The sequence below is a fragment of the Mobula hypostoma genome, chromosome 1, assembly GCF_963921235.1.
Source record: "Mobula hypostoma chromosome 1, sMobHyp1.1, whole genome shotgun sequence".
NCBI lineage: Eukaryota > Metazoa > Chordata > Chondrichthyes > Myliobatiformes > Myliobatidae > Mobula > Mobula hypostoma.
The window spans coordinates 182,885,087-182,904,982 of NC_086097.1; the positions used below are offsets into that span (position 1 = coordinate 182,885,087).

The window sequence follows — 19,896 nt, forward strand, 5'->3', positions numbered from 1 at the left end:
CCTGGGACTATACTCTCTGGAATTCAGAATAATGAGAGGGGATCTTATAGAAACATACAAAATTTTGGAAGTGATAGATAAGATAGGAAAGTTGTTTCCAATGGCAGGTGAGACTAGAACTAGGGGACATTGCCTCGAGATTCAGGGGAGAAGATTTAGGACGGGGATGAGGAGAAACTGTTTTTCCCAGAGAGTGGTGAATCTGTGGAATTCTCTGTCTAGGGAGGCAGTTCAGGCTTCCTCATTAAATATATTTAAGATGCAGTTAGATAGATTTTTACATAGTAGGGGAATTAAGGGTTATGTGGAAAAGGCAGGTAGATGGAGCTGAGTTTACAGACAGAGCAGCCATGATCTTATTGAATGGCGGGGCAGGCTCGATGGGCCGGATGGCCTACTCCTGCTCCTATTTCCTATGTTCTTATGTTCTATCCTTTGTGGTGCGAGGCACAGGCAGCAATTCAGAGATTACTACTCTGGAGATTCTGCGTCTCAGCTTTCTACCTAGCTCTCTAAAATCACTTTTCAGGACCTCATTGCCTTTCCTTCCTATGTCATTGGTACCAATGTATACCAAGACATCTGGCTACTCTCCCTCCCCATCCAAAATGTTGTGGATGCGATCTGAGATGTTCCTGACCCTGGCACCTGGAAGGCAACATCCCATCCAGGTGTCCCATCCTTGTCCACAGAATCTCCTGTCTGTTCCCCTCAGTATTGAGTCCCCTAACACTACTGCTCCCTTCTTCTCTCTCTTTCCCTTCTGCATCACGGACCCCTGCTCAGTGCCTGTAACCCAGTCGCTGTGGCATTTCCCCAGGACGTCATCCCCCACAAAGCAGTGTACTTATTTTTGAGGAATTCTATCCATAAAGAATCTACTGATGACCCATCCACTTTTTCCCCTCTGAGTGCAACCATGTTATTCGAAATCAGTCCGCCTTGATATCTTAGGGATTTTAACCATTTCTTTCATGGTGAAGACTTGTGCATAAATGTATTCAACATTACTTCCTGTTCTTTATTACTAATTCACAAGCCTCTTTCTCCAGAGGCCCCACATTTACCTTATCTGACTCTTCCTATTTGTATATCATTAGATACTTATCCCTTTTGTCTTTGTACATGTAAGTTTTCTCTTTATTTTCTCTTTTGTTTTGAACTTCGTTGTCTTCTTCTGTTGAATTCTAAAACTCTCTTGGTCTGTCACCAGACTTTGCCACTTCATAAACTCCAGATTTCAAGTTAACATTAACCTTCTTTGTTAACTATGCTTCTTTCTCATGGAATCCCTCTTTCTGATTGGGATAAACCCTTGCATCACATTGTAGACCAGCTGTTTGAGCTTCTGCCTCTGTTTCTCTCCTGACCCCTCTCTTGCCCTCTTTACTCAGTCCTCCTCCCACCAATATAATTGCCCTAATTGAAATGGAAGACACAGGTTTTGGTCCTGTGGTGCTTACCCTGAGACTGTGCTTAGAATTCTATGTTTATTCCTTTTTTTTGTGGGATGTTGTGGCTTGGGATCGGGTTACCCCTTCCCCAATAGCCCTGACCCAGTTCAGGACACCAGAGCTCTAGTGGTCCAGATCAGGGAAGATGAGAGTGGGTGTGAGCAAAGCATTCTGAGAGATGTTGGAGATGTCTGAGAGAATGAGGGACGACTGCACAGGCACGAGGACGTCAGTGAGTTAGACTGGTGGGAAGAGTATAAAAAGAAGACTGCTTTATAGAGTGGGCATTGGAAGAGCGGATGACAGAATAGAGGGAGTCAGAGTAAGAGGGCTTTAGCTCAATGGGGCTTCATCGATAACGGGTCAAGGCGAGGTAACTTACTTGTGAAGAATAGGAATAGGAAGTATATGTGTGAAGCCGGTGTTCTGTACTGGGTGTCAGATGTGGGAGGTCCGGGAGACTCCCAGCCTCCCGGACGGCCACATCTGCACCAGGTGCGTTGAGCTGCAGCTCCTTAGGGAGTGTGTTAGGGAACTGGAGATGCAGCTCGATGACTTTCATCTGGTCAGGGAAAGTGAGGAGGTGATAGAGAGGAGCTATATGCAAGTAGTCACACTGGGGCCTTTGGAGACAGATAAATGGGTAACAGTCAGGAGAGGGAAGGACAAGAGTTAGATAACAGTACCCCAGTAGCTGTCCTCCTTAATAATAAATATTCCTGTCTGAGTACTGTTGGGGGGCCGCCGACCTTCCTGAGGGAAGCAACAGTGGTCGTGCCTCTGGCACAGAGTCTGACCCTGTGGCTCAGAAGGGTAGGGGAAAGAAGAGAATGGCAGCAGTGATAGGGGACTCCATAGTTAGGGGGTCAGGCAGGCGATACTGTGGATGCAGGAGAGAAACACGGATGGTAGTTTGCCTCCCAGGTGCCAGGGTCCGGGATGTTTCTGATCACATCCACGACATCCTGAAGTGGGAAGGTGAACAACCAGAGGTCGTGGTACATATTGGTACCAACGACATAGGTAGGAAAAGGGAGGAGTTCCTGGGAGTTAGGAAGGAAGTTGAGAAGCAGGATCACAAAGGTAGTAATTTCGGGATTACTGCCTGTGCCACGTGACAGTGAGTATAGGAATAGAATGAGGTGGAGGATAAATGCGTGGCTGAGGGATTGGAGCAGGGGGAAGGGACTCAGATTTCTGGATCATTGGGACCTCTTTTAGGGCAGGAATGACCTGTACAAAAAGGATGGGTTGCACTTGAATCCCAGGTGGACCAATATCCTGGTGGGGAGGTTTGCTGAGGGTATTGGGGAGAGTTTAAACTAAAATTGCTGGGGGGTGGGAACCAAACTGAAGAGACAGAGGAAGGGGCTGTTGGCTCACAAATATAGAGAAGCTTAGAGACAATGCGAGAGGGAGGATAGGCAGGTGATAGAGAAGGGATACGCTCAGACTGATGGTTTGAGATGTGTCTATTTTAATGCAGGGAGTATCATGAACAAAATGGATGAGCTTAGAGCATGGATCAGTACTTGGAGCTATGATTCAAAGATTCAAAAAACTTTATTGTCATTCTAACCATACATCAGCTCTGCAGGGCAGAATGAGACAGCGTTTCTCAGGGGCAGTGCAATCATAACATAACAAACGCAACACTAAATAATAAACATAACAATAAATAATAAAACACAACAACCGCATGTCAGTTAAAATCAGTTATAAGTGTCCAGTGCAAGTTAAAATTGTCCAAAGCAGAGTCAGGTAGAGCAGCTATTTAGCAGTCTGACTGCCTGTGGGAGGAAGCTGTTTAGTAGCCTTGTGGTTTTAGTTTTGATGCTCCTGTAACGTTTGCCTGATGGCAGAAGAACAAACAGTTCATGGAGAGGATGTGAGGGGTCTTTAATGATGTACCGTGTCTTCTGGAGGCATCGACTCTGAAAGAGGTCTTGGACAGAAGGTAGGGAGACCCCAATAACCTTCTCTGCTCCCCTAACCACCCTCTGCAAGGCTTTTTTTGTCAACAACACTGTAGTTAGAGTACCAGGTTGTGATGCAAAAGGTCAGCACACTCTCAACCACGCCTCTGTAGAATGTAGTTAAGATGTCAGTGGGGAGTGATGCTTGTTTAAGCTTCCTCAGAAAGTGCAATCTCTGCTGGGCCCGTTTCACAATCCCAGTGGTGTTCCTTGGCCAGTGAGATTGTCCGAGATCTGCACCCCAAGGAACTTGATGTTTTCCACTCTCTGCACTGTGGAGCCGCTGATGCTGAGGGGTGTGTGCTCAGGCTTAGACCGTCTGAAATCGACGATCATCTCCTTGGTTTTGGTGATATTAAGCATCAAGTTGTTATCCCTGCACCATCTCTCTAGGTGTTTGACCTCCTCCCTGTACATAGTTTCATCATTTTTGCTGATGAGCCCCACCATTTGTGGTGTTGTGGCCATTACAGAGACTTGGATAGCTCAGGGGCAGGAATGGCTACTTAAAGTGCCAGGCTTTAGACATTTCAGAAAGGACAGGGAGGGGAGGCAAAAGAGGTGGGGGCATGGCACTGTTGATCAGAGATCGTGTCATGGCTGCAGAAAAGGAGGAAGTCATGGAGGGATTGTCTACTGAGTCTCTGTGGGTGGAAGTTGGGAACAGGAAGGGGTCAATAACTCTACTGGGTGTTTTTTACAGACCACTTAATGGTAACAGGGACATCGAGGAGCAGAAAGGGAGATGGATTCTGGAAAGATGTAATAATAACAGGGGTGTCGTGGTGGGAGATTTTAATTTCTCCAATATTGATTGGCATCTCCCTAGAACAATGGGTTTAGATGGGGTGGAGTTTGTTGGGTGTGTTCAGGAAGGTTTCCTGACACATTATGTAGATAAGCCTACAAGAGGAGAGGCTGTACTTGATCTGGTATTGGGAAATGAACCTGGTCAGGTGTCAGGTCTCTCAATGGGAGAGCATTTTGGAGATAGATATCACAATTCTATCTCCTTTACCATAGCATTGGAGAGGGATAGGAACAGACAAGTGAGGAAAGCGTTTAATTGGAGTAAGGGGAAATATGAAGCTATCAGGCAGGAACTTGGAAGCATACATTAGGAACAGATTTTCTCAGGGAAGTGTACAGCAGAAATGTGGCAAATGTTCAGGGCATATTTGCGTGGTGTTCTGCATAGGTACATTCCAATGAGACAGGGTAAGGATGGTAGGGTACAGGAACTATGGTTTACAAAGGCTGTAGAAAATCTAGTCAAGAAGAAAAGAAAAGCTTACCAAAGGTTCAAAAAATTAGGTAATGATAGAGATCTAGAAAATTATAAGGTTAGCAGGAAGGAGCTTAAGAATGAAATTAGGAGAGCCAGAAGGTGCCATTAGAAGGCCTTGGCAAGCAAGATGAAGGAAAGCTCCAAGGCATTCTACAAGTATGTGAAGAACAAGAGGATAAGACATGAGAGAATTGGACCAATCAAGTGTGACAGTGGAAAAGTGTGTATGGAACCGGAGGAGATAGTGGAGGTACTTAATGAATACTTTGCTTCAGTATTCACTATGGAAAAGGACCTTGGCGATTGTAGGGATGACTTACAGCGAACTGAAAAGCTCGATCATATAGATGTTAAGAAAGAGGATGTGCTGGAGCTTTTGGAAAGCATCAAGTTGGATAAGTCGCTGGGACCGGACGAGATATACCCCAGGCTGCTGTGGGAGGCAAGGGAGGAGATTGCTGAGCCTCTGGCAATGATGTTTGCATCATCAATGGGGATGGGAGAGGTTCCAGAGGATTGGAGGGTTGTGGATGTTGTTCCCTTATTCAAGAAAGGGAGTAGAGATAGCCCAGGAAATTATAGACCAGTGAGTCTTACTTCAGTGGCTGGTAAGTTGATGGAGAAGATCCTGAGAGGCAGGATTTATGAACATTTGGAGAGGCATAATATGATTAGGAATAGCCAGTATGGCTTTGTCAAAGGCAAGTCGTGCCTTACAAGCCTGATTGAATTTTTTGAGGATGTGACTAAACACATTGATGAAGGAAGAGCAGTAGATGTAGTGTATATGGATTTCAGCAAGGGATCTGATAAGGTACCTCATGCAAGGCTTATTGAGAAAGGAAGGAGGCATGGGATCCTTCCTTTCTCAATAAGACTTGTTTTGTGGATCCAGAATTGACTTGCCCACAGAAGGCAAAGTGTGGTTGTAGACGGGTCATATTCAGCATGGAGGTCAGTGACCAGTGGTGTATCTCAGGAATCTATTCTAGGACCCCCTTCTCTTTGTGATTTTTATAAATGACCTGGATGAGGAAGTGGAGGGATGAGTTAGTAAAGTTGCTGATGACACAAAGGTTGCGTGCGTTGTGGATAGTGTGGAGGGCTGACAGAAGTTACAGCGGAACATCGCTAGGATGCAAAAATGGGCTAAGAAGTGGCAGATGGAGTTCAACCCAGATAAGTGTGAAGTGGTTCATTTTGGTAGGTCAACTATGATGGCAGAATATAGTATTAATGGTAAGACTCTTGGCAGTGTGGAGGATCAGAGGGATCTTGGGGTCTGTGTCCATAGCACACTCAAAGCAGCTGCGCAGGTTGACCATGTGGTTAAGAAAGCACACGGTGTATTGGTTTTCATCAACCGAGAGATTGAGTTTAGGAGCCGAGAGGTAATGTTACAGCTGTATAGGACCCTGGTCAGACCCAACTTGGAGTACTGTGTTCAATTCTGGTCACCACGCTACAGGAAGGATGTGGAAACTATGGAAAGGGTACAGAGAAGATTTACAAGGATGTTGCCTGGATTGGGGAGCATTCCTTATGAGAATAGGTTGAGTGAACTTGATCTTTTCTCCTTGGAGCGACGGAGGATGACAGGTGACCTGACGTGTATAAGATAATGAGAGGCATCGATCGTGTGGATAGTCAGAGGCTTTTTAACCAGGCTGAAATGGCTAACACATGAGGGCACAGTTTTAAAGTGTTTGGAAGTAGGTATAGCGGGGGATATCAGCGGTAAGTTTTTTACGCAGAGAGTGGTGAATGCATGTAATGGTCTGCTGGCGACTGTGGTGGAGATGGATACAATAGGGTCTTTTAAAAGGCTCCTGGATAGGTACATGGAAATTAGAAAAATAGAGGGCTATGGGTAACCCTAGGTAATTTCAGCACAGCATTGTGGGGTGAAGGGCCTGTATTGTGCTGAAGGTTTTCTATGTTTCTATATTCCCAAGTGATGATGATGGTCGGCTATTGTGTTTGACGATGACGGTCGTTCTCGTGCGGCTCATATTTTACAGACCCAAAGTTACCAAGTACGTAGAGTTATAAATGATGAGAGTTATCAATAGGGTAGGTGGTTGGATTCTTTTACCCAGGAAATGTCAATCCCTGGAGGGCATGGGGATTTTCCACAGAGAATGGTGGGAGCCAGGGAAGGACTGCAGGGGAGGTAGTAGAAAAAGATACAATAGCAATGTTTAAGAGGAGTTTAGACAGACACAAGAACAGCCAGGGAAAGGAGTGACAAACTCCAAATGCAGGTAGATGGGACATTTGGATTGATATCTTGGTTCACACAGACCTTCTGGGCCAAAGGGCCTTTTCGTACACTGAGTTCTGGGTTCGATCATAATGCAGACGCCACAGTTACTGGATTGGGCTCTTTATTCCCGACTTATTTAATTAATAAAGTGAGGAGCTAGTGTGGTGGTGAGCACTGAGGTTGGTAATTAGTCATAGTGCATCCCTGTCCCACTTCCGTTAATGAAAGCAGCGGCCTTGTGTTTGTGGGTGTACGTGACTCGTCCTTGACCCTCAGCCCCCTGTGAGCCAGTGGCCAAGGAGAAAACTGACGCTGTGTGTTCACCTATCTGCAGAGGACGGCTGGTGGATTCACGTGGGTGTACGTGAATCATCCCTGACCCTCAGCCCCCTGTGAGCCAGTTGCCAAGGAGAAAACTGACGCTGTGTGTTCACCTGTCTGCAGAGGACGGCTGGTGGACGGAATGGACGGAGTGGTCAAATTGTACCCGGGACTGTGAAGGACTGGTGATCCGAGAGAGGACCTGTCTGAGCCCACGGAACGGGGGAAAGCCCTGTCTGCAGCTGCCCCAGCCACCTGTCACCCTGGAAGTCAGTGAGTAACCGGATCGAGGGAATGGCGGGAGGAGGTGGGCTCAGGAGATATTGGGGCAGTAAAGCTTCTGTCAGAGGTGTGTGGTAGGCTCTGCTGCACACTGCTCCATAGCATCCTCGTTGGCAAATCTGTCTCAGTGAAAGGAGGCAGACTGTCGGTGGGGTGTTGCTGTTGGGACTGTTGACCCAGGAGAATATTGAGCAACAGAGGGACCTTGGTGTGCGTCCAAGAATTCCTGATGGTAACAGTGCAGGTGGATAAGTGAGCGAAGTAGGCATTTGAAAGTCTTCCTCAAAGGCTGGGATTTAGAATGTGAGAGTGGAGGTTATGGTATAACGTTATTAGTTAAGCTGTGGCTGGATTATTGTGTGCAGTTTTGTTTGCTAAACTACAGGGAAGTGATTGTGAGAGGTTGCAGTAGGGATGTATACAGGATGCTCCCTGTGATGAAGCATTTCTGTTCTGAGGAGACAGTAGATTGTCTGGGTTTGTTTTCCTTGGAGTGGAGGAGGCTAAAGCAGCACATTTCTGTTGATCCTTAAAGGTCTTGAATTGGTAGAAGGCTGATTTCAACAGTGTAAATGACGACCTGGTGAAAGTAGAGAAGGCATTGCAGCTTGTGGGTAGAGTGACAAGAGATTTGGTGAGTACAAAGACAGATTTTTTTTTTAACAAGATAATTAAGAAGGTTGATGAAGGCATGATGATAGATATTGGCTATCTGGACATTTCACAAGGACCTGCATGTAGCCGGTCCAGAAGATTCAGGAGCATGGTGATAGGAGAAAGGAGGTGGTGGAAAAATGCTTTGCTGATTGGAAGTCTGTAACCAGTGCTGTACTGCAAGGTCGGTGCTCAGATCCTGCTTATTTGTGACACATAATGAGTTGGATAAGAATGTTGACTATTCAGTTGGCAAGCTTCTGGAATATTGTACTGAAAATTGATGGTGTAAGGTTGTCTAAGGCTGCAAGAGACGTATATAGGGTAAATGGTGAGGATCTTTCCCCATGAAAAGGGTATTTAGACAAGGCATAAAGGATATGGACCTAATGTAGGCAAATAGGATTAGTGCAGATAGTCTGTGTGCACAAAATGGGCCAAAAGACCTGTTACTCCATTAACCCATCACCCTGGTCATTTCATTTATAGCTTATCCCCATGGCAACCCTGACTTCACCCTCATGTTCTCTCCATCCCTCCCTCACTCCCCCAACCCCTTCATACTGATCTGAAGCATTCCCATTCTCTCTCTCCCTCCCCCACTCTCCCTCCCCCCTTCTCCCTCCCCCCTTCTCCCTCCCCCCTTCTCCCTCCCCCCTTCTCCCTCCCCCCTTCTCCCTCCCCCTCCCTCTCACCCCCCCCCACGGGTGCTGAACGCTCCTAGCACTTTCTGTTGTTATGTCCCTCACAGTCTTCTCTCTCTCACAGCTCCCTGCCACTCAGACGACTGTCCCAGTGCTCACCATTGTCCTGGGCATCTGGTCAGACGGGACTGTGCCACCTGCCCTCTGACGTGTGCACACGTATCTACAGAGGACAGCTGTCCCCAAACTGCAAGCTGTTTCCCAGGTGGGTGGAGAGGACTGGAAGTGGGTGTTAGGATGTCAACGATAGGTTGTTGTAACATGGAGCAGTTAGGTGTCTTGGTGCATCATCCCATCCAGAAATGGATGGACTGTGTGTGTGTGTGTGTGTGTGTGTGTGTGTGTGTGTGTCTGTCTGTCTGTCTGGAGGCAGGGAGGCTGCCCCTCTCTCTGGCTTTCTGACAAGTCTCCTGTGCACAGGTTGCTGGTGCCCAGAGGGACTGGTGCTGGACGTAGAGCAGCACTGTGTCCACCCTGCTGACTGTCCCTGCTACGTGGATGGGGTCAAGTACTGGCCTGGTCAGACGGTCAAGGTTAACTGTGAGCTCTGTACCTGTACGGACGGCCGTCTGCAGCAGTGTCGCTTGAACCCAGTCTGCTCAGGTAACCAAACAGTGGGTGGGTGGAGGTTTCGGGCTGTGGCGGATAGGAAGCTAGGACTTACATGTGGAGTGTGGGGGTGCGGTGTCAAAGGTCACAGGCAGAGCGTGAGAGCGCAGTGTCGAGGGTCACAGGCAGAGGGTGAGAGCGCGGTGTCAAAGGTCACAGGCAGAGGGTGAGAGCGCAGTGTTGAGGGTCACAGGTGGAGGGTGAGAGTGTGGTGTCGAGGGTCACAGGCGGAGGGTGAGAGCGCAGTGTCGAGGGTCACAGGCGGAGGGTGAGAGCGCAGTGTCGAGGGTAACAGGCAGAGGGTGAGAGTACGGTGTCAAGGGTCACAGGCAGAGGTGAGAGCGCGGTGTCCAGGGTCACAGGCAGAGGTGAGAGTGCGGTGTCAAGGGTCACAGGCAGAGGTGAGAGCGCGGTGTCCAGGGTCACAGGCAGAGGTGAGAGTGCGGTGTCAAGGGTCACAGGCGGAGGGTGAGAGTATGGTGTCGAGGGTCACAGGCAGAGGGTGAGAGTGTGGTGTCAAGGGTCACAGGCGGAGGGTGAGAGCGCGGTGTCCAGGGTCACAGGCAGAGGTGAGAGTGCGGTGTCAAGGGTCACAGGCAGAGGTGAGAGCGCGGTGTCGAGGGTCACAGGCGGAGGGTGAGAGCGCGGTGTCGAGGGTCACAGGCGGAGGGTGAGAGTGCAGTGTCAAGGGTCACAGGCAGAGGTGAGAGCGCGGTGTCGAGGGTCACAGGCGGAGGGTGAGAGCGCGGTGTCGAGGGTCACAGGTGGGGTGGGGTGATGGGATCACAGACAAAGGGTGAGGCGGGTGATGAGGCCATGGGCGGAGGGTAACGCCGTGTCAGTGCGGGGTTGGGCTGTGCTTAGATGGGTTGGGGGAGTGTGGCGTGTAAAAGGAGAGAGGTGTGGGAGGGTGAGGGGGTGTAGGAAGCGGAGGGAGGGTGTGTCAGGAGTGAGAGAATGTAGGAGGGAAGGAGGAGGTGGAAGGGTGGTGCAAGAGTGAATGGTGTGGGATGGCGAGGGAGAGGGATGGGATGGAGAGGGTTGGTGGGAGGATGATGAGTATGAGGATGAGGGGTGTTTGGAAGCGGAGGGAAGGTGTGAGATGTGAGGGAATGAGGGAGGGATGGTAACAGAGTGAATGGTGTGGGACGGGGAGGGAAGGAGTGGGATGGGACGGAGAGGGTTGGTGTGAGGGTGATGAGTATGGGAGGAAGGTGAGTAGGAGGATGGAGGGTGTTCGGAAGGGGAGGGGGAGGGATGGTGTCAGGGTGAATGGTGTGGGATGGGGAGGGTGCTGGATGGTGCAAGAGGAAGGGGTGTGAGGTGGGGAGGGTTGATGTGGGGGTGAATAGTGTGGGAGGGTGCTGAGGTAGTGTGAGGTGGGGTTGCCTGTAGATGGGGAGCAAGCTGTGATTGAGCAGGGAGTGTGGGAAGGGTAATCGTGGGTCTGAGACCTTGGTCAGTGGGAACTTCTGGGGACATTCACCTGCGGTCCGACTCTGACCAAACGGTTTGTCCTCTGTTGGCCCCAGTGGACTGCGGCTGGTCGAATTGGTCTCCCTGGGGAGAGTGCCTGGGACCTTGTGGAGTCCAGAGTGTTCAGTGGTCATTCCGCAGCCCCAACAACCCCAAGCAGCATGGACAGGGGAACCAGTGCCGTGGCATTTACCGCAAGGCTCGCAGGTAACTCCCAGCGACAAATGGGGTCAGGAGACCAGGGAATGCAACTGGCCTTGGGGCTTGGGTTTAAATCATTGTGCTGGGTGGGGCCTTGGGATCAGGTTTGGGTTGGGATCACCAGTTCGCAGTTGTGATTCTTGGCTTGCGAGTACTTGTTATTCCTGCTCTTGAGGTTGGGCTTTTGATGGCTGGGGTTAGAGTCCAGTGTAAAGGACTTGCTTTTTGTTGAAATTAGGGTCAAATGTTGGAGTGGAGATCCTCTCTGGATTGGGTTTGGGAACAGCTCCTCAGGTAGTTTTGTGGCTAAAAACCTCAGATTTGAGACGATGGATTGGTATTAGTCCTGGGCCCATATTAAGATCCAGGATTACAGCAGGGTTTGAGTCTGAGTCCTATGTTTGTTATGTTGTGGTTTGGGATTGGAGATGAGATCCTGGGATGTGTTAGGGTTGGGGTTCTGGTCTGATTTGCTGCCTGAGTAGCTGTGTTTGGGGGCACTCCGATGGTCCTTTCTCCCTTTACCATCATTGCCTCTCTGTTCAGGTGTCAGACTGCAGCTTGCCAGGACTGCATCTCCCAGGGCAGGTCCTTTGTGATGGGTGAGCGTTGGCGGGTCGGACAGTGTGAAGTTTGTCAGTGTTTGGAAGAGCAGCAAATTGATTGCTCCACATACTGTCCCCACACTGCAGCTGGCTGTCCACAGGTAAGGTGTCTATGCAGTAGTTTGGTGGGGGGGAGGGGTAACGATTGAAATGTTCTGGTACAGTATTAGGGTATTAGTGGGATTGACATGGAGAGATGGGTTGTTGGAGTCTGAAAGAAGAGCATCCACCTCCTCACCCCAGCTATGTTACTGATTCCCTTCACCCTGTTCCTCTGGGTTCCCACCCTCCTAAAGCAAACAGCTCCATCAAACCTATTCCTCGACACATCTCCCTGTGCCTTTCCCCTCTAAGGCAAACAGTCCCAGCTTCTCCTGTGTCTCCACAGGAAAGGGGGGCATTTACCACTCCAATAAGTCACTCTGCATCCTCTTCAAAGCCATGAGATCTGACAGTTCCTAGAAATTCACAGGATGAAAATGAATCATTCGCTCCCCTCTCCCCTCAACATGCCCAAGTTGACCTGTTAGTCCCAGTTTTCAGTTCCCCTTTCATTGTCGACTTGGGTCCTCTTCTTCTTAAGCCCAACACCCCTACTGGGGCATAGTCCGCTGACAGCTGCTCACTAGAGTCCCTTATCCTGGGCCAGTTTTTCAAGTTGTTCCCAAGTGTAACCCATCTTCGAACATCCTTCCTCTCTTGGGATGAGGTCTTTGGAGCTTCTGTTGGCATTTCTGTAGCACAGGGGTTTTACCCCCAAGCCCAAACTTCCTCCTTTCACAGCCGGGCTTGGGACTGTCCATGGCAGAGTTCTTGTTGACCTGGGTATGTTGCAAATTGCAACAATTTCTATCTCCCACTCTCTCACTCGGAGGGTTTCTGATTTCCCCCACCTCCCCACCACAACTGACCTTTGGGGCCAAGTCCTCCTCTTCCGTCTCTGCATGTTTCACACGTGAAAGATGTTACTAGTTACTGATCTCTGCTAAATGAAATTAGCCCTCCCCCTTCAGCCTTCATTTTACAAGCACTTTGAAACGTCTCCTCAGTCTCCAGACACTCTCTCCCCATGACTCAGGCCAAATTGAGAGCGTTTCGACCAGGAAACGTTTGACCAGAGGAATCAACTGGAGAGGATGTCGAGGCTTTGGAGAGGGAGCAGAAGAGATTTACCAGGGTGTTGCCTTGATTAGAGAGCATGTGCTATCAGGAGAGGTGAGACAAACTTCGTTTGTTTTCTTTGAAGCGGTGGAGGCTAAGGGAGATCTGATTGAGGTTTATTAGATTATGCGAGGCATAGATAGAGTAGAGAGACAATGTTTTTTTCTTCCTAGGGTTGAAATGTCTAAGATGAAATCATGCTGATAGGTGTGAGGTGCTACATTTTGGTAGGACTAATCAAAATAGGACATACATGGGTAAATGGTAGGGCGTTGAGGAATGCTGTAGAACAGAGGGATCTAGGAATAATGATGCATAGATCCCTGAAGGTGGAATCTCATGTGGATAGGGTGGTGAAGAAAGCTTTTGGTATGCTGGCCTTTATAAATCAGAGCATTGAGTATAGGAGTTAAAAAAAAAAGTGTTAAAATTGTACAAGGCATTGGTGAGGCCAAATTTGGAGTATTGTGTACAGTTCTGGTCACCAAATTATAGGAAAGATGTCAACAAAATAGAGAGAGTACAGAGAAGATTTACTCAAATGTTACCTGGGTTTCAGCACCTAAGTTACAGAGAAAGGTTGAACAAGTTGGGTCTTTATTCTTTGGAGCGTAGAAGGTTGAGGGGGAACTTGATAGAGGTATTTAAAATTATGAGGGGGATAGATAGAGTTGACATGGATAGGCTTTTTCCATTGAGAGTGGGGGAGATTCAAACAAGAGGACATGAGTTGAGAGTTAAGGGGCAAAAGTTTAGGGGTAACACAAGGGGGAACTTCTTTACTCAGAGAGGGGTAGCTGTGTGGAACGAGCTTCCAGCAGAAGTGGTTGAGGCAGGTTCGATGTTGTCGTTTAAAAGAAAATTGGATAGGGTATATGGACAGGAAAGGAATGGAGGGTTATGGGCTGAGTGCAGGTCGGTGGGACTAGGTGAGAGTAAGCGTTTGGCACAGACTAGAAGGGCTGAGATGGCCTGTTTCCGTGCTGTAATGGTTACATGGTTATATGGTTAGCAGAGGGCATGCATTTAAGGTGAGAGGGGGTAATGTTAAAGGAGTTCAGAGGCAAGCATTACACCAGAGTGATGGGTGCCTGGAACTTGCCCCGGGTGGTGGTAGAGGCAGAAACATTAGGGAGATTTAACAGATGTTTTGATAGGTATGTGAATGTGAGGAAAATGGAAGGATATGGACATTGTGTAAGAGATTAGTTTAGTTAGCCATTTAATTGGTTTGGCACAACACTGTGAGCCAAATGACCTGTTCCTGTGCTGTACTCTTCTATAACCTAAAACCACCATTTCCAATGGCACCATCTGTATAACAGATGGCAACGAGACAGTCCAGCACCTCATACTGAGTAACTACATCTTCAATTACAATCCCAGCAAAGTGGAAACTCGGATCAGCCATCCTGCAGGTAACGCCACAGTTAAACCTCCTCTAGACACACGATGGGTAAGATCACACACCTCCCACAGTCAGCTGCTTGATCTGGGTGCACCATTTTCTATTGATCTGATGGTCATCTCATCCACGCTCCTGTGTTCCTGCAGTAATCTACTATTCACTTTTTACCCAGGATCTGTTAGCCTATTACCTGTTAGCCTATTGATCTGATCCATTTCAGTCACATGCACCCCCCCCCCCTATCTCCAGCACGTACAAGTGTAGCCTTTCCTTGTAGGCAACCCACGTTTCCAGGTAAAACCTCAATTGTCTGCTTCCAGGTTCCTCTGTATTTTGGGGTTCTGTACTCTCTCACCATTTAGGTCATGCTAAAATGGGCAGTTTTACACTTTCTCATACTCTACTACATGTGCTAAATCTTTACACTCGTGCAACTTACCTGCACCCCTCTGTAGCCTCCTGCATTCTGCGTATGTCTGTGTCAACAGCACATTGATCACCCACACCTTCTGCACCATCATTAAGTCATTCATATCAATGGGAAAATGTTAGGGTTCAGATATTGGTTCCAGTTTGTGTTGGCTCCTCGTTTCCTTTGCCCACATCATCTTGCTACCTCCATTCAATGAGCTGTTATTTTCAGGAATAATCTTTGTTTATGGCACATTATTGAATGCCTTCTGGAAACTGAGTTACAGTATATGAATGGTTATACTGGTTCTCATTACTGACGCTGCAGGTCACTTCATCAAAGAAGCCAAATAAAGTTGTCAAACATCACTTTCTGTTCACAAGACCATTTGATGGGGTCTGAATACCTTGAATTTTTCCAAGATTCCTGCTATCACATCTTTAGTGAAGGTTTCTATCAGTCTCTCTGTGACATGTGCTGAAATGCTTCCTGACTTGATCTCTTTTTGAATACAGAATCTTGCATTTGTTATTTTCCACTCTAATGGAATTTTCTCCAAAATGAGGGGAGTTTGGAACTGTCTACCTAACTATGCACATGAAACCCTGGGGTGAAGGCCATCAGACCCTGAGGACCCAAGTCTAAACAAACTAAAAAATTAGCTCTGTGGCTGTAATTTTCCCGGATTCCTCCCTCTTTACAAAGCAGTTTCCCCTGCACCTTGTTCCTGGGTAATTACTGCTTTAGCTGTTGTCTCCCATCCTAGACATTTGTAGCTTTTGTGATCACCTCACAATTTCTTCCTTGATTGGTCTTTCCAAGTGCGTTGGGTCTTTGATCCACTGTGGCCAGGGACTATCATACAAAAGGAACCGCACCCTGTGATCCTTGATTTCCTAACCTGGACCGAGTTTCCCAATCATTCCCAATCTGCTGATCCTTGGATCCCAGTCTTGGCGAACCCTTTCTTGGGAGGCGTCCGTGATCCACAAGACAACATGCAGTAACCCCAGGAGGCACGGGGACCATTATAGAAGGGCTTGGTCACTGAGAGGGGTCAGAGCAGCATCACTGTGGTGATGGGAGCCTGGATGAATGAGGTTAGGCAGGTGGGAAGAGGTGGAACGGATGAGCGTGGGCGAAGGTGGAAAAGAGCAGATGGAACAGCATGAATGAGTAATACTGTTGTGGTTCCTCCGGCTTTGGTCGAATGGTGGGGGAGCGTGGGTTGCAGGATCACACTAACCTGTAACGTTTCCCCACAGGGTCAGCGACTGATTGAAGGATCGGCAGAGAGATGCTGTTACTGTGCCAAGCCAGGTGAGGAGGAGGGAAAGCAGTTCACAGGAACTCTGCATCCTTGGGGAAGAAATGTCACTGAGGAAAGTTGGGGAGTTGTGGTCATAGCACAGAAACAGGTTCTTCAGCCCAGCACAACCTTTTTAACCCATCCTCACTAATCCAATTTGCCTGCAATAGGATCGTATCCTTCGGTACCTGCCTGTATAAATGTCTACTCACTGTGCTGATTGTGGCTGTTCCTCTGTCAGTAAGTTCCAGATATCACACCACCTTCTGTTTTAAAAAAAAAAAAATTTCCCTTTACTTTCACCATGTTTGTTATACCCCTACTGTGGGGTCAAGATTCTAACTATCTACGTACCCGATTGACACCACTTACTGTTCAATCTTAGTTACCTTGATGAGGCACCCCTCTCAGTTCTTTCCCAACAGGGAACACAAGCCTGGCCTATCCATTCTCTGCCCATTTACCCAGTCCTCCAGTCTAGCCAACATCCTCTGTATTCTTTCTGTATAATCATTCAGCACAAAACAGGTCCTTCAGACCAAGTGGTTCATGCAGAGTAAGGTTCCCATCCAAGCTAGTCCCATTTGTCTCGTTGGCCCACGTTCCTCTAAAACTTTCCTATTCAAGTACCTGTACAACTGTATTTTAACTGTTGTTAATGTATCTGCTTCTACCACTTTTGCTGACTGCTCATTCCTTATTCTGTCCACTCTTTGGGTGAAAATACTGCCCCTCAAGTTTCTAGTAAGTCTCTCCCATCTCACCTTAAACCCATGGCCTATATTTCTTGATTTTCCAACCCTGGGGAAAAGATAGTAAATATGCACCCTGTCGATGCCCTACTATAAGATCACCTGTAATTCTACCATGCTTCAACGTATAAAGTCCCAACCTGCTCAACCTCTCATAATAAATTAGTCTCTCAAATCCTGGCAGCATCTTCATAAATCTCATTAGTACTCTTTCCACCTTAATTGCATCTTTCCTATAACAGTGTGACCAAAACCAAACTCAATACTCCAAATGTGGCCTCATTGACATCTTGTAGAACTGCAACGTAGCTCAAGTTCTGTACTCAATGAAAGCTGGCATGCCAAGTGAATTTACCATCTTGTCTACCTGTAATTTCACTTTCAGAGAACTGTGTACTTGTATTTCTAGATCCTACTGTTCTACATCACTCCTCGGGGCCCTACCATTCACTAAGGAAGACAGACCTGGATTTGCCTTCATAAAATACGTTGTCCTTATCTGAATATAACTCCATTTGCCATTCCTCAGCGAATTACCCAGCTAATCAAGACTCATTTGTAAATCCTCATAACTTCCTTCATTGTCGTCACAGTACTTGTCTCCTATGATGTGCTAACCTCATCTGCACATAGTACTCCATGTGCAATATAACCTGTGAAGCTGTAACAATCCAACCTCTATATTCCATGCACCATTTCATGAAGGTAAGATGAGCACCCCCTTCACCACCCTCTCCACCAGTACCACCACTTTCAGGGAATCCTGAAGTTTCTCTGTTCAATATTCCTCATAGATACCTATCATTTACTCTACATGTACTCCCTTTTTCTAACTTCTTAAAATGTTTCACATCCCACTCTTTTGGATTAAACTTTATCCACTAAAGTTCTTCTAACCTTTTCACCTAATCTGTATCCTGCCAAAGCCTTGGACAACCTCCCTCATTGTCCATTACACCCACGACTTTTGTGGGATCTATTGGTTCGATGGAAGAGTGCAAAAGGACAAGTTGGACCATCAGATTCAGAGAGTAACCAACAGAATGCACTGACATTGTCCTCTGGTCTCCTGGTCTAGAGGAACCCACCTATCCATCCAATACCTCTGGCTTCCCAGAGGTGGGCTCTGCTACCCCGACTGCTCCAGGAGAGATGACTTTACCTCCAACCAGCACAGCCGGCTGCCGGAATGGGGAGTTCCGCTGTCACAATGGTCACTGTGTTCAGGCTGGAGTTGCAGGACGTGTATGTGATGGAGTCAATGACTGTGGAGATGCTTCGGATGAGCTGTACTGTGGTGAGTCTCTCCCCTGCTCAGGGTAAGGGTCGGAGGGCAGGTTACAGGTCAGACTCTGAGTGTGGAGGACCAGAGTCTACAAAGAGATGTGGTAAGTTTAGTTTCTGGGGAGAAGCTGGCAAATGGGGATACTGTAAAGTTATCCACACTGTAAGAACGTTGTTCAATCAGAGAAATACTGTAGGTTGCTGCGGTTGGGAGAGACTGCCGATTCTCAGATGGAAATGCAAAGCTGTAATGTGCAGCAAGATGGTCTCTGTTTCAAGAGATGGAGCATCAAATTGAGGAAGACTTGCTACACTTGCTGTGTACGGTTCTGCTCTCCCTGTTTAAGGAGGAGTGTTTGAACATGGGGCAGTTCAGAGAAGATACACTAGGTTGGGGTAGAGGGCAGAGCAGTCATCTCCGAAATTTGGAATAAACAAGACATAACTGTTAACCTAAAACATTCACTCTTTTCTCTCTCCAGAGTTGCTGCCTGATCTGTTGGGTCTTTCTAGCGGTTTCTTTTCCCATTTAAGGGAAAATATTGAGCACAGAGTCAGCATGAACATGTTGGTCCAAAGGGCCTGCTCCTGAGTAACTTGCCTCTATGACTTGTGGAGTACTGGAGAGGGTAGATGCTGAGAGGATAATTCAGTGCAGGAGGGGAAAGTAGAAGCTTCTGGAGGAACCTGATGTGTCAGGTAGCATCTGTGGAGGGAAATGGAAAGTCAAGGTTTCAGGTTGAGACCTTTCATCTGGACACTCCTATTGAATGTCTTTAGAAATGCTGGAGTGGAGTATGCAGGATCAGCAAATGTGTCGTCTGTATGTGAGTGTGTGTTGGGTGAGTGTGCAGGGCGAGTGTGCGGCAAGCGTGCGCTGGGTGAGTGGGCTGTGAACGTGCATTGGGTGAGTGTGGCTGCATTTTGCAGATGCTCCTGTAACCAAGAGTTGTTGATCCCTCAGGAACGGTTCCCCCGACCATGTTGGGTTCAACAGGCTGTCTACAGTCGGAGTTTCGCTGTAGAGCGAATGGGACATGTGTGTCTGTGTCCCAGAGATGTGATGGGCACTCTGACTGCAGTGATGGTACTGATGAGATCGGCTGTGTCTTCTCCAGGTAACACAGCTGGTCCCCATGGACCAGTACTGTGGGAGGAAGCAGAGAGTGGCCTTTCATAGCCCCTCCCCACCAGTCTCTTTCCTCCCTGACCAATAACATCCCCTCAATGTCTAACCCCCCCACCCCACCACTGCCCTATAGCTTCCTGCAGCAACTCCTGCCCTCACTCCCTGACTGACCAGTAACATCTCCTCAATGTCTAACCCCCCCACCCCACCACTGCCCTATAGCTTCCTGCAGCAACTCCCGCCCTCCCTCCTTGACTGACCAATGCCTTCTCTCTCTCTCCCAGCACCACACAGGGTAGGAAAATGGTCACGGCTCAGGAGTCCCGCAGCACTGACCACCAGTCAGGCTCGCAGGACACATCACCGAGGACTCCTGTGAGTGGTGCCCTGCCCACCACAGACACTGGGCACTGGGCTATCATCGGACCATCCGCTGACGTCTCATCGAAAACCACCCTTGTTCCTCCAAGCCGAGGTTCAGATCTCACTGAGGCACATCAACCTGAGCAGGAGCACACATCTCCCAGACCAAGGGTTGGAGAGCCAGCGGCCACCCCCTTCACCCAGGTGGGTCTGAGCCTGTTGCTGCGGCTGCTTCTGGGACC

At 48.2% G+C, this 19,896-nt stretch overlaps 1 protein-coding gene across 1 annotated transcript in view; it reads left to right on the forward strand.

The window, feature by feature from the left end:
- sspo (SCO-spondin) overlaps positions 1-19,896 on the forward strand; it is a 334,645-nt gene that overhangs the window by 69,387 nt on the left and 245,362 nt on the right. Inside the window, exons 32-40 of the mRNA XM_063050934.1 lie at positions 7,429-7,578; positions 9,010-9,150; positions 9,366-9,548; positions 11,087-11,237; positions 11,778-11,937; positions 16,083-16,137; positions 17,957-18,175; positions 19,127-19,280; positions 19,576-19,858. Coding sequence (XP_062907004.1) covers positions 7,429-7,578; positions 9,010-9,150; positions 9,366-9,548; positions 11,087-11,237; positions 11,778-11,937; positions 16,083-16,137; positions 17,957-18,175; positions 19,127-19,280; positions 19,576-19,858 — 1,496 coding nt within the window. The remainder of the gene's footprint in view (positions 1-7,428; positions 7,579-9,009; positions 9,151-9,365; positions 9,549-11,086; positions 11,238-11,777; positions 11,938-16,082; positions 16,138-17,956; positions 18,176-19,126; positions 19,281-19,575; positions 19,859-19,896) is intronic.